Here is a 26,096-nt window from a genome sequence, read left to right as displayed (position 1 = left end):
GCCTGCGCCGGGTGGGGGGCGGCGGCGGCCGGTGAAGGGAGCGGGGCCGGGCCTGGCCGGGCCCGCCGGGGTCGCCGCGGTACCGGGGCGGCGGGGCCGGCCGCCTCCTGCCGTGCGGCCTGGCGGTGCGAGCGGACGGGAGTCGCTGACGGGGTAAGCGAGGCCTCGGCCGTACCTGCGGGCCCGAGCCGGGCAGCGGCCGGTGGCGGGTGGACGCGGCGGCTCTGCCCCGTCCCGGCGGGCTGGGGAGGCCGGCGGCTTGCGGTGCCCCTCCGGGCCCTCCCTGACAGGGGCTGCGGGGGTCCCTCAGGCACGGAGTGAGCGGTGCCGGCTCCGTCAGGGGTGACTGAGGGAGGCTCGTACCTGTGTTTCGCGTTTTGTACGCCTAATGATGATTGTTATTGACGAAAAAGCTGTAAAATGGCATATTTTCTGTGCTGTTGGCGTGAAGCGGAGGGTTTTGTAGTGCTGAGGGATTGTTCCCGCAGTATAGCGGCTCTGCTCGGGCTCCCTCAGCTTCCTGCCCCCTTCTCCCAGTTTGTTTCCATACTTCTGAAGGACAACGTTTAGCAAAAGCGTAAATATTTCAGTTTAAAACACCACTTCTATCGTGCCTTAATCGCCATCAGGTTTTGTCTCGTATACTTTCGTTGCCGAGCGCTGTTTATTTCTTCTTTTTTTTTTTTTTTTTTATTTTCGGTGCCGAGCGTAGTGAGTTTGTGGGCTCTAATCTGATTTCTTTCGCCGCCTGTGCCGAGGGCTGACGTGCTGGGCTGCGGTTGTGATCGCTTGAGGTATTCGTAGAAGCGAGTAGATTGATGATTTTCCCCGCATTGAGCACTTTTTCTGAGTGCGGGGGAGCGGAGGGGCAGCTCCCGGGTGGTTGGGTCCGGTTTCCTAACGCAGGCTGCTGGCTTGTGTAATCCCTCTTCTTGTCAATTCCTAAGTCAAAACCGTTGAAGTTGCTCCAGTTGGTGCAACTTAAAAATTGTTATTGCACTTTATATCGCTAGGAGCTCAGGCAGGCCTCATTCTGCGCTCCCCCTGGGCTGTTTTCTCTTTTCACGTTGCTGCAGCATCAGGAGAAGCCCGTGGATGGCCCTGGGGGTGCTGGACCCCGCTCATCACTCTCACCTGGCCGAAAACAGACATCAGCTCCTTCTCTCCAGCTCCTGTGCGGATGTTTTACTAGCACAGCTTAATATTTTGTGATAAATTCAGTCGGAAAGTATTTAATCAAATTAATGGCAGGGGGGTTGGCATTAGATGATCTTTAAAAGGTCCCTTCCAACCCAAACCATTCTATGATTCTATAATACTAAACTTGGACAGTTCTGGTGCTTCCAGTGATTTTATCGGATGAATAGGAAGACCCCAGGATGATTTTAACATCAGAAAACATTAAAAGTAGGAAATCCTCTTTGGTGGCTGATGAACTGTTGTCAAAGCGGACGGTGAAAGATGATAATAAGATTTCTTCAAAATGTATTCGCTAGAGTGGAAAGCCTATTGCACCTTGTAGCAATTGCGCGTTTTGGCAAGTATAATTTCATTTGCAGTAGACCCTGGGGATAGGCAGTATGAATCATGATGTGTAGTATGATATAAAATCAGGTGTGCATGCAAAACAGATTCGGCCTTCAGTATAACATGCATTTTTTTATGCTGTAGATACATTTCTAGCTGCGGGAAGCATTTAAAGTAGATACAAATAACTCTGTTGTGAAAATATGCGTAATACCCCATTGTGGGAAGAGTACAGATGCCAAAATAACTGTATAGCCTTTGAAATATAGCAAAATATACCAATATTTAAAAAAAAAAAAAGCAGCAAACCTTTTAGTGAACACCTAAGCATCTTTCTGAAGCTTATAAGGTAGCTGAATTTTTCTTCTTAAAACATTACTTTGGTCATTAGACAAGCTTTATTTACGTCTGCAAGGGAAATAAGAAGAAAATCTTAAATACTTGTAACAGTAATCTTAACATCCCTTCCATAAAGAGATAACTATGTCAAGCTAGTAGCTGCGTAGATTATTAAATTGTGCTAGGCTTAGTATGACTTGTTATATCAAACCCCGTTGCCCATTTTAATTATGGTAGCAACTCAATGATGAATTGATTTTTAGGTAGGTATACTGAGTATATAAAAAAAAGGGACAAATTAATAATCATAAAACATTTTCATATCGAACAAAGCTTCCAACACTGTAATCCATCATAGATTATCAAGTAGCTTGTGTAAAACTATACTTTTGAAAACCATTGCTGCGTTTCTGGTAATAAAGGTCTCTTCGGCCACTGGAAGAAGAAATGGTCAAACCAGTAATACTGGTACTGATATGTAGTATATTCTTAAGCTGTAAAGTCAGCTCTCAGTATGGGTTGGGTGTATATTTGATTAGTCTCTTTTTTTTTTAAGCTCTGTATTCTGTTGATATTCTCGCTTAAAGTTCAATTTGTTCTTCTCATTTTATAGTTCCACCACAACTCTCTTTCAAGCAACAGGAATCTCACTGGTAAGGGCAAACAAAACCTTTAAAGAAACATCTGCCCGCTGCAAAGAGCAGAATTAGCGTTTGAATTGTCGCTTTCTGAAACTTGAAAAATGTTATGTATGCGTGGTAGTTATTTAAGAGGTGGAGAGAAGTATACCGGAATATAAGGTGTGTTTCTCCCAGCCTTCCTCTCTTCTAATGGTGGTTTGCTAATCAGATTAAAGAAATTATTTCTGCATTTATTCCGGAGAACACTTGCTCTGTTTGAGTTCCGACTTTGACCTGGGATGTAGGAATGTAAGAGTAAGGATAGAGGTAATTTTTTTTAATTGTCCCCACACCACCTCTCCTTCCCTCTGTAATTCAATGTATTTCTAAAACTGGTGTTGTCATTCTACCCTCAAATTGATAGGCTTGGTGCAGTAATTATTTAATAAAATGTTATGACTGGAATTAGGTTAGGAGGTCAGAAAAATGATCTTTACCCTTTGCGTTGCTTTAAATTTTGTTATTTCATGGCAGATTTTAGAGGCTTTTGAACCTTTGGGGAGATTTGGCCACACTTGTGTGTTAGTGTGGGACCGTGACTAGCAGCATTAAAAACGGACAAAATTAAGGAGTGCCTAACAGATCTTGTGGAATTTTATGTTAGCGAACTAGGGACAGGTTTTGTTGCATGTGTGTAAATTAGTCAAGGAAGTACTTAAATGGTATAAATGCTTATTTACCTGTAGAAGTGAAATGAAAGCTCTCTGAAGTGACGTCGACTTTGTAACGGAAAGGTGTTTGTGGGCTTCATGTCCCGTCAGCAAGACGCTTAAGAGGCTTAATACCAACCTGCTGTCTTGCTTCTGACAAAACATTGTGAGTGAGGGGAGAGAGGACAAATGAGCTTAATATTAATTAGTTGTGTCACTTAATGGGTATGTGCTAATGTAAGGGCCGATACATGGTGTATGCAGATATGTTTTGGGGTTCAGGTCTTCAAAACAAGATCATCATTTGCCACAAGCATATGTTTGCTTGTTGGTGTCCAGTGCCATAATGTAAAATCTTCATATTTTTTAGAGCACTGCGTATAAGATGTTTTGATTCTGAGGCAAAAGGCTGGAACGGTAAGGAGGAATGGCATTTTTATGTCAAACTTTTTTGGATCTTGTATAACTTTAGAGAAAGGCAGTTTGAGCAAGGTGGGGTTGTTTTGGTTTTTTTTTGCCTATGAGTCAGTAGTTCCAGTTCAGGACAGGGCTGTGAAGGTGACTAGTAGTTCGTCTGAAATAAGCTATTTTGAGACTAGTAAACAGGCTAGTGGTCAAAATTAGTAGATTTGATCACTACAACACTAACCTGTTGGTTAGCGATTATGAAGAATGAAAGAAAATCTGTGTTAGGTTCCTGAGGTGGCACTGAGAAAAATCCGTGAGCTGTACATCTCGTTCTCGTTTATAGAATTTAGGTTTTAATTTTCCTGTCACCTCCTTTTCAGAATATTTTACTAACAATCGGCAAACAGTGGGATTACTGTAGGGTGAGCTGGCGAAGAAAGGTGATTTATGGCATCCCTTGTTGAGCAGTTTGGTCAATGACCACAGCGTCTGGGCTCACTTACATCCGATTTCTCCTGCTTGAAATCAACCTAAGCAAGAAGGTCTTGAAAAATCCCTTCTTCAGCTGTGAGCAGAAGAACTGTCCTGTAGGTGGGACGCGAAGCAAGCAGATTGTGCTCTTCAGAATTAGGCTTTTATTGACAACTGACTCCCACGTAAAATGCGCGTGGAAAAGGAGCTGGAGCAGAAAACACGGTGTTATCGTCACTGTTTGTTTTTTTCAGCTGCTGTTTGCTGTCCCTGTGAGGAGCCTTCTTTGCCTGCAGTAAATCTATTGAGATTAATCACTTCTGCTATGTGTGAGACCCTTTAGGCTTCAGCAGAACCTGTAAGGACCATATTCATGTCACTGCAGCGCTGCGTTGTTCAGGCTCTTGCTACAGAAGAGGAAGGCACTAGAACAAGTTACTGGCCAGGAGGGCCAAAAGAGATGCTGTGTTTGCTCATCCAGCAGAGTAAACAGTGGACAAGTCAGTTTAAATTATCTTGAGAGCTACCTAAAGACTTTAAGATGTGGTTTTCTTTATTTTTCTTGGACTTAAGCGTTGCGTAGACCACATAGTTGCGTTACGTTTTTTACTGCTGTCCAAAAGTAAATCTCTCCTGAGGTATTAAGCTTTAAGGAGACAAACTTTGGTACCTGGTGTATGGTTAGTGTGCTCTGCTGCTGCTAAAATATGTTAAAGGACTGTCGATATAGCAGAGACTTCCATGACCCCGGATGGTAGCCATCAGACTTGGTAAAGTTTGAAAAATAGTGGGTGGAGGACAAATGGAGAATTTAAACAATATTTAGAAAGGTATGAAAGATGGTATTTGCCCCTAGGGTGCAAAGAGAAACTCCTGTATGGTCAACCATGTTCCCTAAACGAGCTCATACGTTGTATTTTTCACAAAAACAGCTTTCCTGTCTCCTCCCACTTTGCACAAAACCTTTTTTTTTTTTTTTCTGGATTTTTTTGGTGCTTGTATGTGTCTCGGCACTTTCAGTGTGGAAAAGTAAGGGGCGTGGGTAAAGGGAGTTGGAGAAAGGAGCGGTCGCCAAATACGCAGTAGAAAAAGGGAGGAAAATTACAAATCAGTGCAGTGAAAACTAAAACGAGCAGAAACAATCTTTCCTGCGTAACTCATTACCTTAAAAACAGTAGGAAACGTCTTCAGTTTGTAGTCACGAGGGATACATTTATTCCATTCCGAAATTTCCCAGGCTACTTGGTTATAAGTGACTGGTGTGTATAAGAGAAGGTGAATTCTTAGTAGTGGTTTGATTGCTAGGCATTAAGTTATAGCTGAAATATTTTGACTCGGTAACATGCTTTAAAAAACAAAAATATTATTTCAGTGCTTTTCTCTGATTAAAAATGGCAAAAATTCCTGAAATCTGAGGATTGTAGAGATTTTTTTTTTTTTTTTTCCCTTAAAGATCACTTCGATGGGCAGGAATTCTCGTTGCTGCATATTTCTGCATCATTAGTTTTGTTTAGCAAAATTTTACTAATTTAATTGGTAAAACCAAAATTCTTAACGCTTTTGTACCTCACTTTGGAGTATGTATGAAGTCTAACGAATGATCCCACGGTACGCGGGAAGTATTTGTATAACTGCTTTTTATCTTTGCAGAAAGATCAAATCACGTTTCTTGGTTTTGGTGTTTGTTTTTTTTTCAGCATCACTACCAGCACCAAAACTTCCCAAAACGATTCCCCGGGCAGTGCAGTTGACTGAATAAACGCTTTGTATGCCATGAAAGCTCCAAAGCCATCCTTACGAAGGGCGGAAAGCAATTAGAGGGTAGGCAGGTAAGAGAAACTGTAGCTTAGCTGCTGAAATTGGAGCTTTTTGGGTTTTACAGCATCATTTCTACAGTTAAGATCTTAGTCCTTTTCTTTGGGTACCCAATTCACTTTCCTCTTGGAAAATTGTTCTGTATAGACACAGTAGGTATTTCTAACAGCAATTAAAGTTAATCAATGCAAAGATTCTGATTTTTTTTTTTAGATAGGTTGCGGAACCATGTGACATTGTTCCTTTAGGCATATGTTTTTATTCGGAACGTTTCTTTTCATGTCCCAAAGTGCTACGTGGCTGTTTACTGATGGACAGAAATCACATCTCTTGCGTCATGAAGATTTTGCAGTCTTTGGGGTGTGATGAAACGCGGTAGAGGCTTAACGAAGGCCGGGTGAGAGGGGCGAGGATTAAAGCAGTACATGCAAGCACTTGCACAGATGAGCTGGGACTTAACTTGATCTGCTGCTTTTGCTTTGACTACCTCCCTTTCAGTGAGCCTAGAGATGTTTTGTGATATTTTTTGTTGCACGGAAAATAGGAACATGCCGTGTTTTGGGAGTAAGCTAGGACAGAGCAATGGGACTGTGGCGGAAATAGGCTAGTGAGTTGCAAAAAGCTGATTTAGTGGGAGCAGAAAGTGTGAGTATCTTAATAAAGATGGCAAAAGAAGCAGGGCTTCTGGATTACTGCAGCTTTCCCTGCTCTAGAATGAAACGCGTTAAACAAATATTTCCCGTGAAGAAACTTGAGGGCTGCACAGCCGCTTGAGACCACAAACTCAGATCCTGTGCACGAATATACATCTACAAAGTGTAACTTAGGTTTTATTAGTCTGTTCTTGAACTCTGGATGCGATATCCGTTCGTAAGTTGTGTAGGTATTTGTTATGTATGATACTTAGTGCACAAAGCATTTGATTCTTAGCTATAAATATTATTGCAATATAAATGAGCAGACAATTCAAATATGTGGACAGTAAAATTCAAATATTGGAGCTGAATAATATCTACTGTTAATATATCCTCCGTGTCTTCTGTTGCATGGAGAATTACATATATATTGCAGTTGTCTCATAACTGTGTGGGAAGTTTTATTTTGGGAGTTTGTGGGATGTTTTAGTGTCTCACAGGTGAAAGGTGGTCTGTAACCTACAGCTTTTGGATGCAAATAGGAATCAGCCAGAAACCTCTGTGCAGCAGCTTTGCTAATACTGGAATAAGCAGCATTGCATCTCAGACGTTCTCATCTTTGCAGTGATATTGGCTGCTTCGCTTGAGAGGAAAACAGTGTTCGTTTGTTTTAGTTCATAAAGCAGCAAACTCTAAAGGTGACCAAAGTGCTGTTATAGATGCAAATGAAATGTTGTTAGGTTTTCAAAGGTACAATAGCATCACTTCTGAATTTATTTTCGTATGGTTGTGTTAAAGACCCAACCTAGAGACAAGATCTCAGATGGCACGGTAAAATCATCGGCATGACAGTCTCAAATTCTTACTCATTTTAAAAAAAAAAAAGTATATAATATATATTACTCAGGTTGTCTGCAGATTCAGCCACGGGAAGGATAGTTTTGGAAGGGGGAGCTGGCTATACTGGACGGATTAGCAAAATGTCAGCATTGGCAATTAAGTTATGAGACCAGTAGGAAATTTAATACTTAATGGAACTATAATTACTTGTCTAAAATTATTTAAATAGGAGGCTTAGAGAGCGTGACGAGTTTTTTTCCAAGTTCAACAATACACACACTGAACCTTGAGTTACGCTTACGAGGTCAGGCACAGCGTGGACGTACTGCTGAATTGCATCTAACTTGAAGAGGGAAAACAATGTTCTTGTAAACATTGTTAATAATTAATATTAAAATCTTTTAGGAGGGACAGTCAACTCAGGATTTACATCTACCCCTAGCTATTTGAGGTTGGAATGAGTCCTGATGTGCAAAAAAACCCTCTTTTGTGTTTGCTCTGAAGCATCTGCTGCCGCATCGTGGAGCCAAGTTCTGGGACTGAACAGATGTTGGGTGTAATAGAGCGTGACGCTTGGAGACCAGGCCATAGTTCTGGGGCGGTGATGCCAGCTTATTTAGAAAGAAAGAGTTGTTATTGGTAGAGGTAATAATACCGTGTTAAATTAAATGATTTGCTAATAATTTGAGCAAATAATTAGATTAATTGCTTTTCAAGAGAAGGCTTAACTTTTTCTTTTTTTTTTTTAATGAACCATGCATTTTTTTAGTGTATTTCAAGGAAAAAAAATTATTTCATTGGTAACTTACTGTTGGGGTTAGGACTGACTTTTCTCGAGTGGAAGAGGATTTCCTATTATTTGGTGTGTGTTGTGGCTGTGTCACTTCAGCGTGTGTGAGGAAGCAGAATCTTCTGAAGCCGATTTTCTTCTGAAGGGACTCTGGGATCCCCTGGAGCAGCCTTTCTGTGCAGCAGGGGCCGTTACGAAAATCAAATTTAGGGGAAAATCGTGCGTGAGGATTTAACATTTTAAAAGCCAGCAATTTAAAAAATATTGTGTTGTGTTCTGAATACTGACCAACCTTTTATGTCGTCTAAAGATTGGAACCTGTACTGCCTTAACCGGCATACAGTTTTAGAGGCACAGCAGCAGTGCCTCTTAATTCAAAGCAATTTGCAAATTTAAGTGGTTTCATGTTTTATTTAGGTGATCTTTTCAGCTAAAGGCAGCTGTTTCTTAAAGAAACTTGTCTGCTATTTAACAGCATGTTTGAAAATGATTTAAGGTGGTGACTGGAATTTAATTTAATGTTGTTTAATAGCGTCTGTCTTGGAAACGTATTGGAGATCATGGATAGTGTGTAACTATCTAAGTTAAAGCATTAGGGTTAATCTGTTACCGTTGTTAAAACGCCAGGAAATTAAATGTGGAATTTTTTTAAAATTTTTAATTATTTTTAGGCATTTGTCCTGTGGGATATTCATGAACTCGGAAGGAAAGACTTGTTTCCTCTGTCACCTGATGGCTGGAGTTCCTCAGAAACAAACGTCTTACTTATTTAAAGTTGGGCCTATGGCTGTTCAGGTTGTAGGAGCTGCAGGTGCTCAGGCTGCATCATAAAGTCATCACAGAACAATTCAGCATGTTTTGAGATCACATAAATTCCTGAATAGAAGGAGTTAGTTTTGTTACACCCATTGTATGTTGGTTTTGAGTATGGTCATCTACAATAAGTATCAGTAGAACTTGCTGAGATTTTTTTTCTCTAGAGGAGTATAGTGAATATAATGTTCTTAGGAGAGGAACAAAACCGCCTGGAGAAAAATCTGTTTATTTTCTCTCTCTAAGATTTGTTGGCTTGCAAATGAGTACAAGAAAAAGCTCTTAAAGTCCACGTATCGCCTACTTCTACAAGCATTTAGCTAGCAAATGGCTGCTTCTGACGGATCTCAATGGCTTGATGTTTATTTCCTTATTTTTCTGTCACTTTTGCGGGGTGGGGGGGGGGGTGGTGGTGGTGGAAAATCCCCCAGTTTCTGTGTTTTGGAAGGGGCCAGGTGGGTGCTAGGGCAGGGAGAGCTCACAAGGGTTTCTAGCCAGCAGCTCGCCCTGTTGCTCGAGAATATGACTTTGGTCACAGAAACGGGGCACGTTCCTGGGCAATGTGAATTTGACACGGACTCTGAAAATAGACAATAAGTATTTTGCTCAAACTTGCTTTTAAAGCACTGTTTATTTTGGAGGATTTGTTTTAATGGAGTTTAATCTACTGGGATACTGCAGGAAATCTGGAAAGTGTGCAGACTCTTCTCAAGAATTAGCTTGCAACCTGTTCCCATGCCTCTCGTATTTTTGGGAAAATGGGTTAAATGTGGGGCTTCGGGAGCTGCAGCGAGGTGTGAGAGTAGCTCGTAGAGAGCAGAGAGAAGTGACTTGCCTTAGTAGGAGGTGGACTAAGGATTTAGGGCCTGGCCAGAGCGCTGGCACGAGGAACTCAAGAGTTATAGGTTAAGGTGGAGGAATTTGAAGGCAGGGCTCCAGCTACGTCTTGTTTGTCTTCATCTTGGAGCAAGTGAGCTGGCCTTATGTGAGCTGGAAAGCATGAGCAGAGGACGAGAGCTTCAGTCAGACGTGGACTTGAACCATCTCTACTCCAAGAAATAAAGGTTTAAACGTTTGACCTTTAAGTCATTTAAAGGTGCAGGGAAAGGACTTGAGCCAAAATAGGGGTCCAGGGCCAACAGCATCGTTGTTGGCTTCTGCAGCAGTTGGGTATGTGCAAACCGGGGGCTGCGGAGCTGAGATGTCCGTGTACAAGCTGAACCTTGATTCTTGATGCAGTGATGATCCAGTATTCTGCAAACTGGCTTCTCTTCTACTTTACTCTCTACCTTTGGTATTCATTGTCTCTATTTCAAAGGCTGCCTACACCAAGTCTTGGGGTCTTTTCTTCGAAGCGGCAAAATTTGTATTCAAGTAAGATGCATTCATTCTGTTCTGAGTAAACATCCTACCAAAGTTCTGGAAATCCTCTTAAACTAATTACATTTAATAATCCTTTAATGCTTCTCCACCGAATTCCGTGGCACAAATGTCCATTTTCACCCCTGGACCGCTTTTAAATTTCTCTTCCTGCAGGTGACAGTCCCCGTGACAAAAGTGTAGACGGCGTCTTCAGAGCTTTTTGCTAAATGAAACATGTAAAGGTTATTGTATCTCTCTCCCTTTTGGTCAGATATAAAGGGAGAAGGTGGAAACCAAGCTGTCTCATAAACTTAGAGCTCCCTGGGTGCTTCTAGAGCAGCTAATAGTGATGGTGGAGGATGGAGGACTAGAATGGGAAGGAAGGAGTGTGGGATGGTGTTTTCCCAGCCTATAGTATCCCCTACAAACAAAATTTAGAAAATAATAAACATTTTCCTCATTTTTTGTAGGATCTGACCTATTTTTGTAGAATCTCACCTATCTTTATTACTTGTTAGTATCCTGTGCTCTCCATCTGTGCTGGCATTTTATTTTTGAAATATTTGGGTACTGTACATCCACTCTAAATCTTGGATATAAGTTCTTCAGCTGGCCTCCGTGATGGCTGCAAATATTGCAGCTTTTCCTTGCATCTCTTAATTTCTTTTTGATAAGTTTTCCTCGTTTTTATACTGGTCTTTATTAATATTAACTGCTACTAGGATGGTCTTTTCTGGAAGTAAGTGCTTCTGCAAAGGTGATGATGAGTCTCCAGAATCACTCGGGTACTGATTCTCTTAAACAGATCTTATATTTTCAAGACCAAGGGAGGAGTTGCTGTTGAGTAGTATCTTACATCTTGTTCTTGTGTCTTATGAGTATTTAGGTGACACAGTAATACATTGCACAGCGTTTTTATCTTGCTGTGGGCACTTTTTCTGAAATATAAACTTCTAAAGCTATTAGTCACAGTTATTTCTCCTCCAAAAAAATGGAATGTTATTGAAGCTGATGTCTTGGAAAGGTATCAGATGCTTAGGAGCATCCCTGGCATACAGTTAATAGCGCGGTGGTGTTTTTTTTCTTTAATTATATTGTTTATAAGGGTGAGAAGTACTGATAAGCAGCATGGAGAACTGAAATCTCATTCTTTGTACAGATCAAGTACAAGAGCCAATACTGAAAAGAGGATTTGGAGTGTGTCTATACAAACTGCTGCTGTGTTGCTTCAAAAAGCAGATTATTTTACAGAGATCAGGAGGTTCACGTGTGGTCAGTAGTACCTTTCCTCACTCGATGCAGGTTATCTGTGCAGCACTGATAACAGCGGTGCAAGGTAGGGCCTTTCAAGGTGTAAATCATCAATGGCAAGCAGGATTTAGCTGACAATAGGAGTAATTTTCCTAGCTATCTGTGCATATTCAATTGGAAAACGTATTTTTGGAATAGCTTGTCAACACCCCTCTTTAAATTGTGAATTCCCTGCAGTTTTCCCCACTGGTGGCAGCCTTGATACCGATACACCTGTGTTTCGCCGACTGTAATTCATGAAAAGCCAAGTGAGATGATGACTGAAGTATATAGCACAATAACTTCTAAATCCCTTGGATGAAGATGTTATCGTCTTAAGCTTGTTGAAAGAAAATCTTTTTAATGCCTTCCTCTGTGCCTGTTTTCTACATTTCAATAATTGTTCGAGGTAGTGAACTAAAGCTTTACTTTAAATGATATAGCTAATTTAAGATCCATATATTCCTGATTTGTACAAAAGAATTTACATGTTCTCTTTTTTTTTTTTCTTGAAGAAATGAAAATTTAGAAAGAGATTTGCCAAATAAAGAAGAAGATGGGAGCAAACAGCAGCAGCATCAGTGAGCTTCCAGAAAATGAGTACTTAAAAAAATTATCAGGAGCAGAGCCCATCTCCGAGAATGACCCGTTCTGGAATCAGCTCCTGTCTTTTAGCTTTACCACTCCAACAAACAGGTAAGGTGGTGCTTGTTGACGAACAAAAACGTTGATAATGTATTTATAGAAGTGACAAGCCGGAAAGCAAATGAGTGGTTATGTTAATTATTCCTGGTTTAGGTAGCAGGGGAATAAATGCCTATGTAAAATGGACTGTTGTTTCTAATTTTGGAAGCTCTTTTCCACTACCTCTTCCATTCCTGTGGGTTCCTGTCTTCATAACAGCGGCAATTTCTGTTCATTGTTGCGGTAGCTGATCAGAAGTAGGGTCCGTAGTGTTTTGGGGGAGCTTTTCTTTATTTCTTTTGGTTGGTTTTTTTGGTTGTTGTTTTGGGGTGCGCTATTTTTTATCCTTTGAGAAACTCTCTCGTATTTCTGGAGTTGCTGAAGACTCCCAACGCATGATGTTTCCTCTCAACTTACAGTGAATTGTACATCTTCCATAACTTAATTGTAGGTTAACTGTTGATTTTCTTAGTCTGTATGGCTTTTTTCCCCCCTCTCTTTTACTTTTTAAACGGAAGCTTGGCATGTTGTCTGCGTAAAATATTGTCTAAATATCTAAAATTCAAGTTTTGCATGTCATTTCACTCTAGAAAGTGGTGTAGCTATAAAGAGAATTAATATTTTTTGTAGGGACCCATGGCATATCTCCAGAAATACAGAACATGAATCCTTATGAATTCTGTTAACCCAAATCCGTGGCGAAGTTCACTGCCCTGTGTATCGATTATCAGTCTTAGAAGAACAGTCTGCTATTGCTTGTTACTTTTAAGTATCACTTAAACTGTTTTTGCATTTTACAGTGTGACCTGGTACTTTTCTGTCAGGGGAATGTCTGTCTTGCTCCCTTTATTATTAGCAGCACTTCCTTGCAATTTTTCCTAAAGGGTCGTAACGGACTCTACCAACCCGCTTGTGTAACAGGTCTAAATAGGCCACCGTGTGTTACTGCTAAAATTGGGAGCGCTTTTAATCTTTAATAAATCGGAAACGTGTCTGAGAGCTGTTCTGACCAACTTTATTGCCATCTTTCAATTTTATTTTATTTTTTTGTTGATAAAACGGAACTGGTAGGCAAAGGTGCGGTTGTTTGTTTTTTTTCAGGTGAAAAACTAGTGCAGATTTATGACTACCCTGAGCTCTCGAACCTTGAGCGTAAATTAGTGATTGAGTGAAGAATGGAATGCAATTTCTAGTGAGATGCAGTTTGTGTGTTACATGACCTACCTCTGTGCTGTATCTTGCGCACAGTACCTTCTGGAAGGCAAAAATGCATGTTTATTTTCCTAACCATTAGGAGCAGATCTGGTAGCTAATCTGTGTCTCACACTAGAGTGTCGGTGAGTAAGTGACAGCTCACACAAGCGGGAGGGAAAATGGTTAATGTAAGACAAACCGGGGGGCGTTTACTAGGTGTTGCTTTTGTAAAGAGTGAGGAGGAGGAAGGATTTTTGGCTTCTGCATGGAGAGAATAGCCAGAGCGTAGCAAGACGATACAGTGCTGTGAAGGGTTGTAAAGCTCATAAAGGGTGGTACCTAATTGGCAGAGGGTGAGGGAGCGGTTCCTTTTTTCTATAAGATCCCTGAAAACACAAGATTTATTTACATCCTACCTATGACTAACAAGATGGACAATATTCTAAGAAGTCGTATAATACCACATTGTTTTGTGGTGGTTTTTTTTAGGGCAATTTCTTTCAATTATGCTACCGTTCCTCCCTCCTCCAGCCAAACTAAAGGAGTTTTTCATAGGTTGCTTTGCAGCTTTTTTGGTGCCTATTTCATGGAGTCAGATCCAGTGCAAAATAAGTTTGCTTAAAAAACAAAACAAAACAAAAAAACCCAACCAAACAAAAAGCCCCCAAACAAGAAACATAATTAAAAAATCAAGCAAACAAAAAAAAAACCCCAAAAACCAACCTGATCCAAAAGCAGGTTGAAAGTTTAATTAGCTGAACACCAGATGGTGCTCTTGCCTGGCAGCTAGAAGAGAGGTATTTTTAGCGGCATCTTTTTGTGCAGCTTGGTAATTGGAAGGAAACAGAAATTTCCCATTAAGTTGCATCCACCTGAGAGAACCGTTTGACAAATGATGTCAGACGATGTTGGCTGCGCAGCACCCTTGGCCATTGTCTAAATGGGGTAACCTTGCCTGCAGGAACCAAACAATGGAGGTCAATGTTAATTTCTGAGATTGAAAGCTTGTGAAATATCGAGTTAACTCTGTTTTGTTTTAATGAGGCTTCAGTGTAGGTCATCCTTTTGACAGGAGCAAGATGCAAGTTTTGGACTGTTGAGGAAAGCAGCCAGTTTTCACCTGTCAAACAGGACACAATTTAAAGTTTTCTTCTCTCTTCAAATTACTTTTTCCAATTGTATGCTGCAAAATTAGTGTGTTTATAGTAGGCGATTCCTAGCAAGTGTTATTGGGAGCCGTGTAAGTGCTGTGTGTTGTTTTCATGGAGGTTATTGGTGATATTCTGGAGTAAAAGATCAGTCCTACTTCCTCGAATTTTTGCAAAGATGGGATTAATGTGATCCCCAGGGAGAAGAGGGTCATGTTCTTTGGATGCTGCCTTGGATGTACTTCTGTTCTACATATGGCACTACTATAGGGAGAGAGAAGGAGAAAAACATGAAAAGAGAAGGTAGTAGGTAGTAGGGTAGGAAAAGCAAACAAACAACTAAAAACCCAACCAAAAACCAGTGACGTGTGGGAGCTGGTGGGGCTGGGGTAGGTTGCTTTCAGTGAGAGATGCCTGACAGATTCATAGAATCAGAGAGTGGTTTGGGTTGGAAGGACCTTAAAGCCCACCCTGTGCCACCCCCTGCCCTGGGCAGGGACACCTCCCACCCACCAGCCCAGGTTGCTCCAAGCCCCGGCCAACCTGGCCTTGAACCCCTCCAGGGATGGGGCAGCCACAGCTTCTCTGGGCAACCTGGGCCAGGGGCTCACCACCCTCAGAGTGAAAAATTTCTTCCTCAGATCTCATCTACATCTCCCCTCTTCCAGTTTAAAATCATTCCCCCTCGTCCTGTGGCTCCCCTCCCTGATCCAGAGTCCCTCCCCAGCTTTCCTGGAGCCCCTTGAGGGACTGGAAGGGGCTGGAAGGTCTCCGCGGAGCCTTCTCTTCTCCAGGCTGAACCCCCCCAGCTCTCTCAGCCTGTCCTCCCAGCAGAGGGGCTCCAGCCCTCCCAGCATCTCCGGGGCCTCCTCTGGCCCCGCTCCAACAGCTCCGTGTCCTTCTGCTGTTGGTGCCCCAGCGCTGGAGGCAGCACTGCAGGGGGGTCTCCCCCGAGTGGAGCAGAGGGGCAGAATCCCCCCCCTCGCCCTGCTGCCCACGCTGCTGGGGATGCAGCCCAGGCTGCTGGGGGGGTTTCTGGGCTGCCAGCGCACATTGCTGGGGTGTGTTGAGCTTCTCCTCCACCAACACCCTCAAGTCACCTTGTTGAAATGTACCTTGATTTTAAATCTCTGTTTATAAAAAGTTTTGGGGTTTTTTTACAGTTTTCAGTGTATGTTTTCTCTCTAGTGAGGACTATATGAATAGTGCTTTGCTTTACAGAAGCTGTTCCGAATTTGTCCAGGTACTGCTGATCACAGCTGCCAAAGGAAGATCTTTTGGGCTGCGAAACTGAATTGGATCTTCTGAGGAACAATAGTCTTTTAATCCCTAAAATCAGAAGCCCGGGGCCTTGGCTTGAGTGTTGGTCAGTTACTGGCTTTTTACTCTGAGAAAGATGGAGGCGTGATACCGTATCTGATCTTGTAATGGCACTGCTTTCCCCTTTCAGTTTGGTTGATCTCGTCCTCTATTCATCCATTCCTCATCTTCCTGGTTCTCTCTTTTGCTTTCTCTCCCCACCCCCACCCCATTGTATACATTAATTTATTGTTGTGTGGGTCTGTGGATAGCTCTTAGCATTGCTCGTTTACTCAGCCATGTCTTCTATATTGGGTTTATTTTTTCAGTCTGATAAACTTTTTCATCCGTTTCTGTGAAGAACACAAGGTAGTTTGCAGGGGGGGCGGAATAAAGTTTGCCAAATACCAGTGCTACTGGCTCTGAAGTTGCTGTGTCTCTGGCGGCAACCCTGATGCAAGATACTCTCGCCCTTTCACTATCCCTTCCAGTGTGTATTTGGGTCTGCCGTGCGTTTCATCAGGAACCAATCTGTCTGAAAAACAATGCAGCAAAAAAGTGTTTAGTTCTCCAGGCAAGTTAATTCCCTAGAGCGATTCATAGCGTGGCACTACAAAACAATTCTGACACAAGGAGGGATTGATTTTGTGGGGGGGTCGCAGCAGACTGTTGGGCTAAAAGGTGGGATTGCTTAAACCCGCTGTGCCGTCCAAAAATGAACGTGAAAGCATGTGGTCAAAGCAGAGCTGGCTGCTGGGAGTGTAATATCCTGCTTTTCTGGGCTGTTTGTTCTTCCTCTCAAAAATGTTGATTTTTCTTAATAGTTAAGCAAGTATTAAGAGAGCCTAATTAAGTGGGAGTAATTCTGGTCTGTGCAGTCGCAAGCCCTGATCATGAATCAGCCGTCAGTAATCAGAAAGGAGCTGAGGATGAATCCCTGCTTGCCGCCCGCGACTCCCCCGGCGTGAGCGATAGTAACAGCCGGAGCAAGTCTCGGGTATTCGGCAGGTAAAGCCGTAGGGGCCTTACACAATTTAGAAGCGGTAGGAGATAAGTATTGTATGCGTAAGTGCTAGTAAAAGGAAAAGCTACCAGCAGTTCAGTTTTCATTTTCCTCGTGCTTTTCGCTGTAAAAGGTGTATTGCGATCTCCTCTTTCATAAAGCAAGTCACGGCTGCTGAGCAGGTAAAATCCCGTTGGGCTACAGAAGTGTCTGCTGAGAAGCTTCTGGTTGCAGCCATTAGGAAGTATCTGGTATTTAATTTGCACTCCTCCGTGTTCATTTTTTTGTTTCTTCACGAATCCTTATTTGTTGCACAGAATGGACTCACGGGAGCGGAATGAAATTCGTATCAAACCTCTTAAATGTGTAACGTCCTACATTTCGAGTGGCTGACTTATCAATCGAAATACTCTTTGGATATTGGAAAAAGAAAATACAGTTTTTCTGGATGACTTTTTGAGTTGTCGTGAGCAAAAGCTGTGAGGATTACTTTGGAGCCTTAGCTCTCGGTTTAGGCGGACCTTTGTGTTTGTCTGGCTCTCCTACGAGTTGCTACCAAGAATGCAACCTCCTCCTTAGCGGTAGCATTACAATTCTTTCCTGATGGAAAACTGAAAACAGAGTTAACTAACACAGAACTTGCTGAAAATCATGTGCTTAATATTTACTGTTCCACTTTGTTCCTTCCCCGGAGTTTTTAACGAGTCGCTGGTTCAAGAATGGTGTGCATGAGCCTTTAATGGCAAGACATAAAAATGAGCAGCTTTTTTTTATGATGCCTTAATATGGTACATTTTTTTTAAATTGGTACAATAAATTATATGCAGCTTTTTATTCTTTGACGTTCTTCCTCCCGACTAGTCCATTAAAGTCAGCATTCCCACAGTATGAATTTACTGAATGGGCTGATTCTTCTGTTTTGCATTCAGTGGCAAAGAAAAAAGCTTTACTTAGAGCAAAAAAAACTGTCAGGAAAACTATTTTTTTTTTATTTTTTTTTTCCTCCCTGTCGTTTAGAGGATGTAGTTGTCTGCTACGGTTTGGGCCTTATTCATATCACTATAAGGGTAAATGTCATGGTATGGGTATGTTTATAATTACAGTTTGTACGCATAATGTTTTCCCTTGCCATGTTGAGATATTTTAACAGTAGTCACTGCCACTTTGAAACCTCTAGTATTGCGATGCCTTGAAAATAGAAGCAGATAAAAGCATATTCGTCAAAGATGACTGCTGTCAGGAAGCAACTTTCACGGCCTTTTATTAATTACGGTTTTGCTGATGTCTGTGGGACTGATTGTAAGTAGATTTAAAGTAAGGCAACTGAATTCAACCACTCTAAAATAACTCCACTGATTTTTTTTTTTTTTTCCCACCTCCTTTTTTTTTTTTTTTCCTCTTCTTTTTGGAAGTAACGGGTTTTTACAATATATGCCAGAATAGCTGACCGCAGCATCCGGCTTTCTGGTGGTATGAAGCCAGAAATAAAAAGCTGCAGTCAATGAAAACTATGACATTTGTTTGAGCAATAGACTGCTGAATTTACCATTCTTCCCCACCTCTACTGAAAAGATGTTTTCTTACAGAAAACTAACATGCCGATGAAGAAACTCCTTGCACTGTGATCGGTAACCACAAATGCAAAGAGATTAAATCCCAACAAAATAAAAAAAAAAAAATCTTGATGTGGGATCAGTTATGAAATGATAAAGGAGCAATTTCAGCAGGACAAACCAGAATTTGTATTGTCTAAATACTGTTTCAATATTATGTTTTGCTTGGTCAATAATCATTGCATATATGTGTGATAACTCAGAATTTTCACTCTTCCTTGTGAAATGTAAAGAGACAATTTTGGCTTCTGGCAGTATTCCCGTATATTTGTGTGGGTGTGCGTGCATCCAATTCCCAAACGGTATTTGTACGATAGTAAAGGTTTGAGGGGTTGAACTTCTCTATCAGGAGAAAGAGGTGACCTCTAGAATCGGAGGGGCAATATTTGAGCTTGCAAATTTCAATTTGATTTTGATTTCTTCCCTTCACTTCCTAGTAGAGAGTCCTTATTACGTGACGTAGACATGGTGGTTGTGCTGTCCTCTTCCCTACAGTAGGGGGTTATCCTTGATTCCTCTTTACTTCTATTGCTGATGTGCGATACCTGGTGTCACGCGGTAATCACTGCCGCTGTAAAACCTCTCATGGTTTGAGGCCTTTAAAACAAAACAAGATAAAACCATTTTCTTTAAAGAAGTCTATGCTGTCAGGAAGCAAATTTCACTATTACTGTGAATTATAGTTTTGCTGAAAGCTGTGGACCTACTGTCTACATAAAAAAAGCAAGTAAAATAATTTCTTGCTTTTATAAAGGACTCTGAAAATCATAGAATACCAGATCGGAAGGGACCTCGAGGATCACGTGGTCCAACCTTGGACCGAGAAATGCCGGCCACCAGATCACAGGATGAAGCAGGAATCCCTGTGAAGCCTGGAATTTTTTCCTGGAGCGTGTGGGAAGCAATCCTGCATCTCACACGTCTGCTTGGATCTAAATGAGCCGGTCAAGCCTGTGTGGTTACGTCTACTTTTCTTTGGATCCTTAGTGTTTCCCCCAGTGCTCACAACCAGTTTGGATCCCCCGCACCAGTTGATACCTTTTGCTCATGCCTCTAGAAAATTGTAGAACTGGTAAATGTGGTTGGGATACGTACAACCTTCCCGAAACTAAGTGATTTAGTTTGGGTAGTGCCAGTTGAAATACATGACTACATGTACAGACTCACTCAAGTCACTATAATTATTATATTAAAGATCTGTGGCCTGAAGCTGGTGTTTGTTGCCATGTGGACGTGAACATCTTCCGAAGAGGTGTCTCCTCCATGGCAGGGCTTACTGGGTGTTACTGGGATGCCTGGGTTTCTCCTGGTGATGCTCAGCAGGGCCATCGGGCAGCAGGAAGGGTTTGCTTATCTTGCTGCTTGGTTACTGCTAGAAAGTGATAACCTTTTTCATGTTGAAAATGTGCTTAGTGGTTCTTACAGACAAGGGGATATTTTACTTCTCCGTTCCTAATGAATCTCCTATTTTTATGTGTTCTAGAAAATACTGTTTTTCAGAGGCTTCTTTTCAGTTCTGAAAAAGCGTAATTTTTATTTTCTCACCTCTGGGTAGATAAAACTGCAGAGTGGTAAATGCGTGGGATGTTTTCCTTTTCGTTTCTGAAAGGTTGTTTTTGTCCTGGATCCTCCCATAGGTGCTTTGTTACAACTGAGTGTCATATATTACCATCCCTATTAATATAATAATATAATATAATAATATTATCCCTAATATAATGTAATATAATACCATCCCTAGAGGTATTTAAGAAATGTATGGATTTGGCACTTCAGGGCATGCTCTAGTGGCAGAGATTGTAGGGGTTTTGTTTTGTGGGTGTATGGTTGGACTCGATGATCTTAAAGGTCCTTTCCAACCATGAAGATTCTAGGATTCTATGTTAAAGGGGAACAATTTAAATCCATTTTAGACTTTTTTTTGTCCCAAATAGGGAGCTCCTAGATTATGTATCTATATTTGTGCATGTGTATACGCATATATTTGGCAACAAGGCAGTCTGTATTCCTTGGGTGAAGGTTTTCAAAGAGAACTGGAACTTTTATTTCTGATCAATGCAGTGAAGCAGCTTCACTCGCAGTGTTTGCGCTTGTTATTAGAGATGAAAAATAGTTTGTATGCTACCAGTGCTGCTCTCTGGATTAATGACAGGACAGATGTTTTAGTGTTAGCTTTCCATTCTTATATTCATTCATTAACCAAATGTCATCTCCACAGGGATTAAAAAATTAAAAGCTCATTAAAAACTGCGTGGCCAGCAGGTCAAGGGAGGTCATCCTCCCCCTCTGCTCTGCCCTGGGGACGCCACAGCTGGAGCACTGGATCCAGTTCTGGGCCCCCCCGTTCAAAAAGGACAGGGAACTGCTGGAGAGAGTCCAGCCGAGGGCTACCAAGATGATCAAGGGACCAGATCACCTCTCTGATGAGGAAAGGCTGAGGGCCCTGGGGCTGGTCAGCCTGGAGAAGAGAAGCCTGAGAGGGGACCTCATCAATGCTCAGCAATACCTAAAGGGTGGGTGGCAAGAGGATGGGGCCAGACTCTTCTCAGTGGTGCCCGGTGACAGGACAAGGGGCAACGGGCACAAACTGGAACACGGGAAGTTCCGTCTGAACATGAGAAACAACTTCTTTCCTTTGATGGTGGCAGAGTCCTGGCACGGTCTGCCCAGAGAGGCTGTGGAGTCTCCTTCTCCAGAGATATTCCAGACCCTCCTGGACGGGTTCCTGTGCAACCTGCTCTGGGTGACCCTGCTCTGGCAGGGGGTTGGACTAGACGATCTCCAGAGGTCCCATCCGAACCCTGCCAGTCTGGGATTATAGAGCAAAGTCAATACCATAGCTGGTTGTAGCATTTCTTTTGTGCCACCTTATGAGTCTTGGCTCTGCCATTTTCTGTCTAAGTGTTAATATAATGTATCTCCTGTCTTCGCAGCACACAAAAAATATGCAGACACCTTTTTCCATGTGTCTTGCTTCTTTTTCCTGCCCAAGTGAAGGAAAGCAAGCCACTGCTAAGCTTTGCCCTGGGTACCTGGGAATGGGCTGCTATTTTTGTACCCCCCCACTGTCCTCTCTCCATGAACCCATCTGTGGGGATGTAGCAGTAGCATTTCTTCAGTTCAATGTAAGAACACTGTGTGTGTGTGTCGGGGCGACGTCCTGCTCTGGTTCCCTCTCACTAGCTGCTTCTGTTGCATGAACTGAAATTCTGCAGATGGTGTTGCCTAGTGTTGAGGATGGCAACATTCATTTCTGTGCTCCTGTTGTGTGGATAGGGGGGAGTGAGAAGTAGTTAATTTTTTAAGCATTAAACTTCATTTTGGTAGGAGAAAGAATGACTCGAGTGTTAAAAGCTTTGCTGAAGATCATAGAATCATAGAATGGTTTGGATTGGGAGGGACCTTAAAGATCATCTAGTTCCAACCCCCCTGCCCTGGGCAGGGACACCTCCCACTAGATCAGGTTGCTCAGAGCCCCATCCAGCCTGGCCTGAAAAACTTCCAGGGATGGGGCAGCCACACCACCTCTCTGGGCAACCTGTTCCAGTGTCTCACCACCCTCATGGGGAAGAACTTCTTCCTAATGTCCAGTCTGAATCGACCCATCTCTAGTTTTGATCCGTTCCCTCTAGTCCTACCATTACCCGACATCCTGAAAAGTCCCTCCCCAGCTTTCTTGTAGGCCCCCTTAAGATACTGGTACGCCACTAGAAGGTCTCCTCGGAGCCTTCTTTTCTCCAGACTGAACAACCCCAGCTCTCTCAGTCTGTCCCCATAGGAGAGGTACTCCAGCCCTCTGATCATCCTCGTGGCCCTTCTCTGGACACACTCCAGCATGGCCATATCTCTCTTGTAGCAGGGGCTCCAGAACTGGAGGCAGTACTCCAGGTGGGGTCTCAGGAGAGTGGAGTAGAGGGGGTGAATCACCTCCCTCGACCTGCTGGCCACGCTTCTCCTGATGCAGCCCAGGATACGATTGGCTTTCTGGGCTGCAAGTGCACACTGAGGGCTCATGTGGAGCCTCTCGTCCACCAGCCACCCCCAAGTCCTTTTCTGCAGGGCTGCTCTCAAGCCAGTCACTGCCCAGCCCATATCGGTGCTTGGGATTGCCCCGACCCAGATGGAGATGGAGGACCCTGCACTTGGTCTTGTTGAACTTCCTGAGGTTGGCATGGGCCTACCTCTCCAGCCTGTCCAGGTCCCTCTGGATGGCATCCCTTCCCTCCAGCGTGTCAGCCGCCCCACACAGCTTGGTGTCGTCGGCAAACCTGCTGAGGGTGCACTCAATGCCACTGTCCATGTCGCTGACGAAGATGTTAAACAAGACCAGTCCCAGTACTGATCCCTGAGGGACTCCACTTGTCACTGGCCTCCACTTGGACGTGGACCCCTTGACAGCCACTCTTTGGGTGCGGCCGTCGAGCCAGTTCTTTATCCACTGAATTGTCAGTCCATCAAACCCATATTTTATCAGCTTGGAGACCAGGGTGTCATGCGGGACAGTGTCAAAGGCTTTGCTCAGGTCCAGGTAAATGACTGTCAGTTGCTCTCCCCTTGTCTGTTGATGTCGTGACCTTCTCATAGAAGGCCACCGCGTTTGTCAGGCACGAGTTGCCCTTGGTGAAGCCGTGTTGATTGTACCCAATCACCTCTTCGTTATTCTTCTGCCTTGGCAGTGCCTCCAGGAGGATCTGCTCCATAACCTTACCAGGCACGGAGGTGAGACTGACTGGCCTCTAGTTCCCTGGTTCCTCCTTCTTTCCCTTTTTGAAAATGGGGATTATGTTTCCCCTTTTCCAGTCAGCGGGGACTTCACCAGACTGCCATGACTTTTGGAATATAATAGAGGGCGGTTTAGCAACCTCATCCGCCAGTTCCCTCAGTACCCGTGGGTGTATCCCATCGGATCCCATGGACTTGTTCGCTTTCAGGTTCATCAGATGGTCACGAACCTGATCTTCACTTGTGATGGGCAAAATCTGAAGGTCTTGCTTGGTTTGACACTGGTTTTGATCCTTGCCACTTGTAGAAATTAGGCGGCTCTGTGCAGTTTGTTTGAGAACTTTGTGCGTGGTTTTTAATAACTCAAAGGGAAGAAAAAACAAACTGTAAGAATGCTATACTTTAAAAGATAAAATGGGGCTTTGAGCAAGCTGGTCTAGTGGGAGGTGTCCCTGCCGGTGGCAGGGGCTTGGAACTAGATGATCTTAAAGGTGTCTTCTAACCTAAATCATTCCGTGATTCTATAACTGCTTAGAAATTAGGGGAGAAATGAACCATAATTAAAAGCTGAATGTCTGCATGTTTAAATCCTGGAGTGATTACAGTAATCACTCAGGCTGTGTTACACGAGTCCCTCAGCATCTTTGGAAAGTGGGAGGTGGGTCACGTTGTGTTGGGTTGCAATTACTCAGTCCCTAAGAACTCTCTGGTCAGTTGGTGTCCAATATAATATTCACCCTGCCTGTCAGCTCGCAGGACAGAACACATCCTGGTGACAAGCAGCCAGATGGACAAATTTAGACCTTTCTTTTTTTAAAAAAAAGTGCAAAAATTCCTTGTTGCGTATAGATGGAGAAAACTGTTGTCTGTGGTTGCTGGTGGGGTGTTCTAGCTTTATACCATTTGTTTTTAATTGTTCTGCATGCTCATAGCACTGAAACGGGACCACCTCTGAGACAAACTAATGTTTTTAAAGTGTATGCAAAAGTGCAAGGTTGTTCTTTCTGCAAAACAATTTAGAAGGGGGGAAAGAATGCCGATATTCGATATCAAAGAAAGCCAATCTGTATAATCTAAAGTTGTCTTAGGATACTCAGCTGTAGGTGAAGAGCTGTCTCTGCTGTCAGCTCACTGCGCAGCAAATTAGTCTGATTTGCAGGAAAATTCACAGGCATTTTAAAATTTAAATTGTTTGATGCCTTTATCTTGAAGCATTTCCCATTGAAAAGTTTTGAAATAATTTTTTCGGCTGCTGTTTCTACCAATACCCTTACCTCCTCTTCCAGCCCTCGGGAGTTTGGGCACAGCTCAGACAAACTCAACGGCTTCCAAGAGCACGACTCCACATGGGTTTTCAGCAGCCGAGGTGGTTTTAGGGGCTTCCCACACGGCACCACGGTTAATCTCAGGTTGATGCAACGGTTCTTAGGGCTCTGCTGTAAAGTGGGTTACCGTCTACATTTAAAAATGGAAAGAAGGGGAACTGTTTCCCCCCCTCGCTGTCTTTCAGAAGGTCTCAGTCAGAGCTGCAGGTAGTTGCCAAGATGGGGTTGAGCAGATGGGACAGAGAACGCGTGTGGTACCATGTCCTTTTTGTCTTCGGTTTTTATATAGATTTGGTTACTCATCAGAAAATTTCATGCTTAGGAAGCAACAGTGACTTTGGCAATCTAATTGTGGCAATATTAAGTTTTGCGATATTTTTTTATGAGAGGAGTGCTTGAATGGAGGCCCTACCACTGACTTCTATAGGCTTAGTTCCTATTCAGGTTTCATTACATTGCTACTTTCCTGTGTATTCCGAGGATGGAGATTTTCATACCTTTAATTACAAGGATGTAGGTGCGTGAGCTCTGCAGTTGTTCAGCCTACGTTACATGCTATGTTGTGTCTGCAAGCATTGGACTGGGGGGTTTTTTTGACTGACTTTTAATTTGGGGAACTTGCAGAAGGACTGCCTTTAAAGTAGGTCAGACTGTGCGTTAATTTAATTTGTACAGAGGCTGTACAACCTCCTCCGATAAACCTTCTCCGATATCATGAGCAATAGGGCCTGTGGCAATCGGACAATGGCTAATGGTTTTTTAAACTAAAAGAAAGGAGATTCAGACTAGATAGAAGGAAGAAATTTTTTTTACGGTGAAGGTGGTGAAACACTGGAGCAGGTTGCGCTTTAGGTATTAATATTGGGACACCTTCATATTGCTTAATGTGGCATGGGACACAACATCTGATTATTATTTGTCTTTTTTCCCCCACCTATTAAGGAAAAATTTATTTCCCTTGCATTCTTCTGTTTTGTTTTTGAGGATCAGTTACTCTGTACTGGTAAGTTTGGAGCGATAGAAGTCTATAAATGTCTTTTTATGTGTTTGATGCGGCTGGGGTTTACTCTCAGTGGTTGTCGGCAGGTTCTGCTTTAGTGCTTCACCGTGCTTTTCAGCTGATGGTTTTCACTGAAGCATGTCAACGGGCAATTAATGAAGTTATGAAAAATTTGGTGTATCTGAGGTGATAATGTAATAACATTAGTTAAAGGAAAGTGGTCCTTAGCTTGAGGTTAGATGTCAGGTTGAGGATTTTTTAATTTATGCTTTTTTTATTTAAAAGAGATGTTATTTCATATGATAGTTCCTGTAAAAAATCAAGTTCTTTCTGTAGGCTGCCGGTCTATGTGCATTCTCAGTGGCATCAAGCTATGAGTGGCATCCTTGGACCATGAAAGGTCGGACTAGATGATCCCTGAGGTCCCATCCAACCCGGTATTCTATGGTTGAAGCCACAAAAGTAGTAGGAACACAAATGATGTAGTG

The 26,096-nt window shown here is 42.7% G+C and overlaps 1 protein-coding gene across 7 annotated transcripts in view; it reads left to right on the top strand.

Moving 5' to 3' along the window:
• The first annotated feature begins 16 nt into the window (after nt 1-16).
• The window catches only part of LOC128903096 (dymeclin), a 240,240-nt gene continuing 214,160 nt past the window's right edge, over nt 17-26,096 (top strand). For 3 of the 7 annotated variants that reach the window (XM_054187006.1, XM_054186999.1, XM_054187004.1), the window contains exons 1-2: nt 17-153; nt 12,136-12,316. In XM_054187006.1, coding sequence (XP_054042981.1) covers nt 12,262-12,316 — 55 coding nt within the window. In that variant the 5' untranslated portion in view covers nt 17-153; nt 12,136-12,261. Of the gene's footprint in view, nt 154-712; nt 795-2,479; nt 2,520-5,772; nt 5,905-11,818; nt 12,030-12,135; nt 12,317-26,096 lie in introns of all 7 variants that reach the window. The other 4 variants (XM_054187007.1, XM_054187000.1, XM_054187002.1 and 1 more) reach the window with 4 other exon arrangements.

The sequence above is a fragment of the Rissa tridactyla genome, chromosome Z (assembly GCF_028500815.1).
Source record: "Rissa tridactyla isolate bRisTri1 chromosome Z, bRisTri1.patW.cur.20221130, whole genome shotgun sequence".
Taxonomy (NCBI): Eukaryota; Metazoa; Chordata; class Aves; order Charadriiformes; family Laridae; genus Rissa; species Rissa tridactyla.
This window is presented reverse-complemented; position numbering and strand designations above follow the sequence as displayed.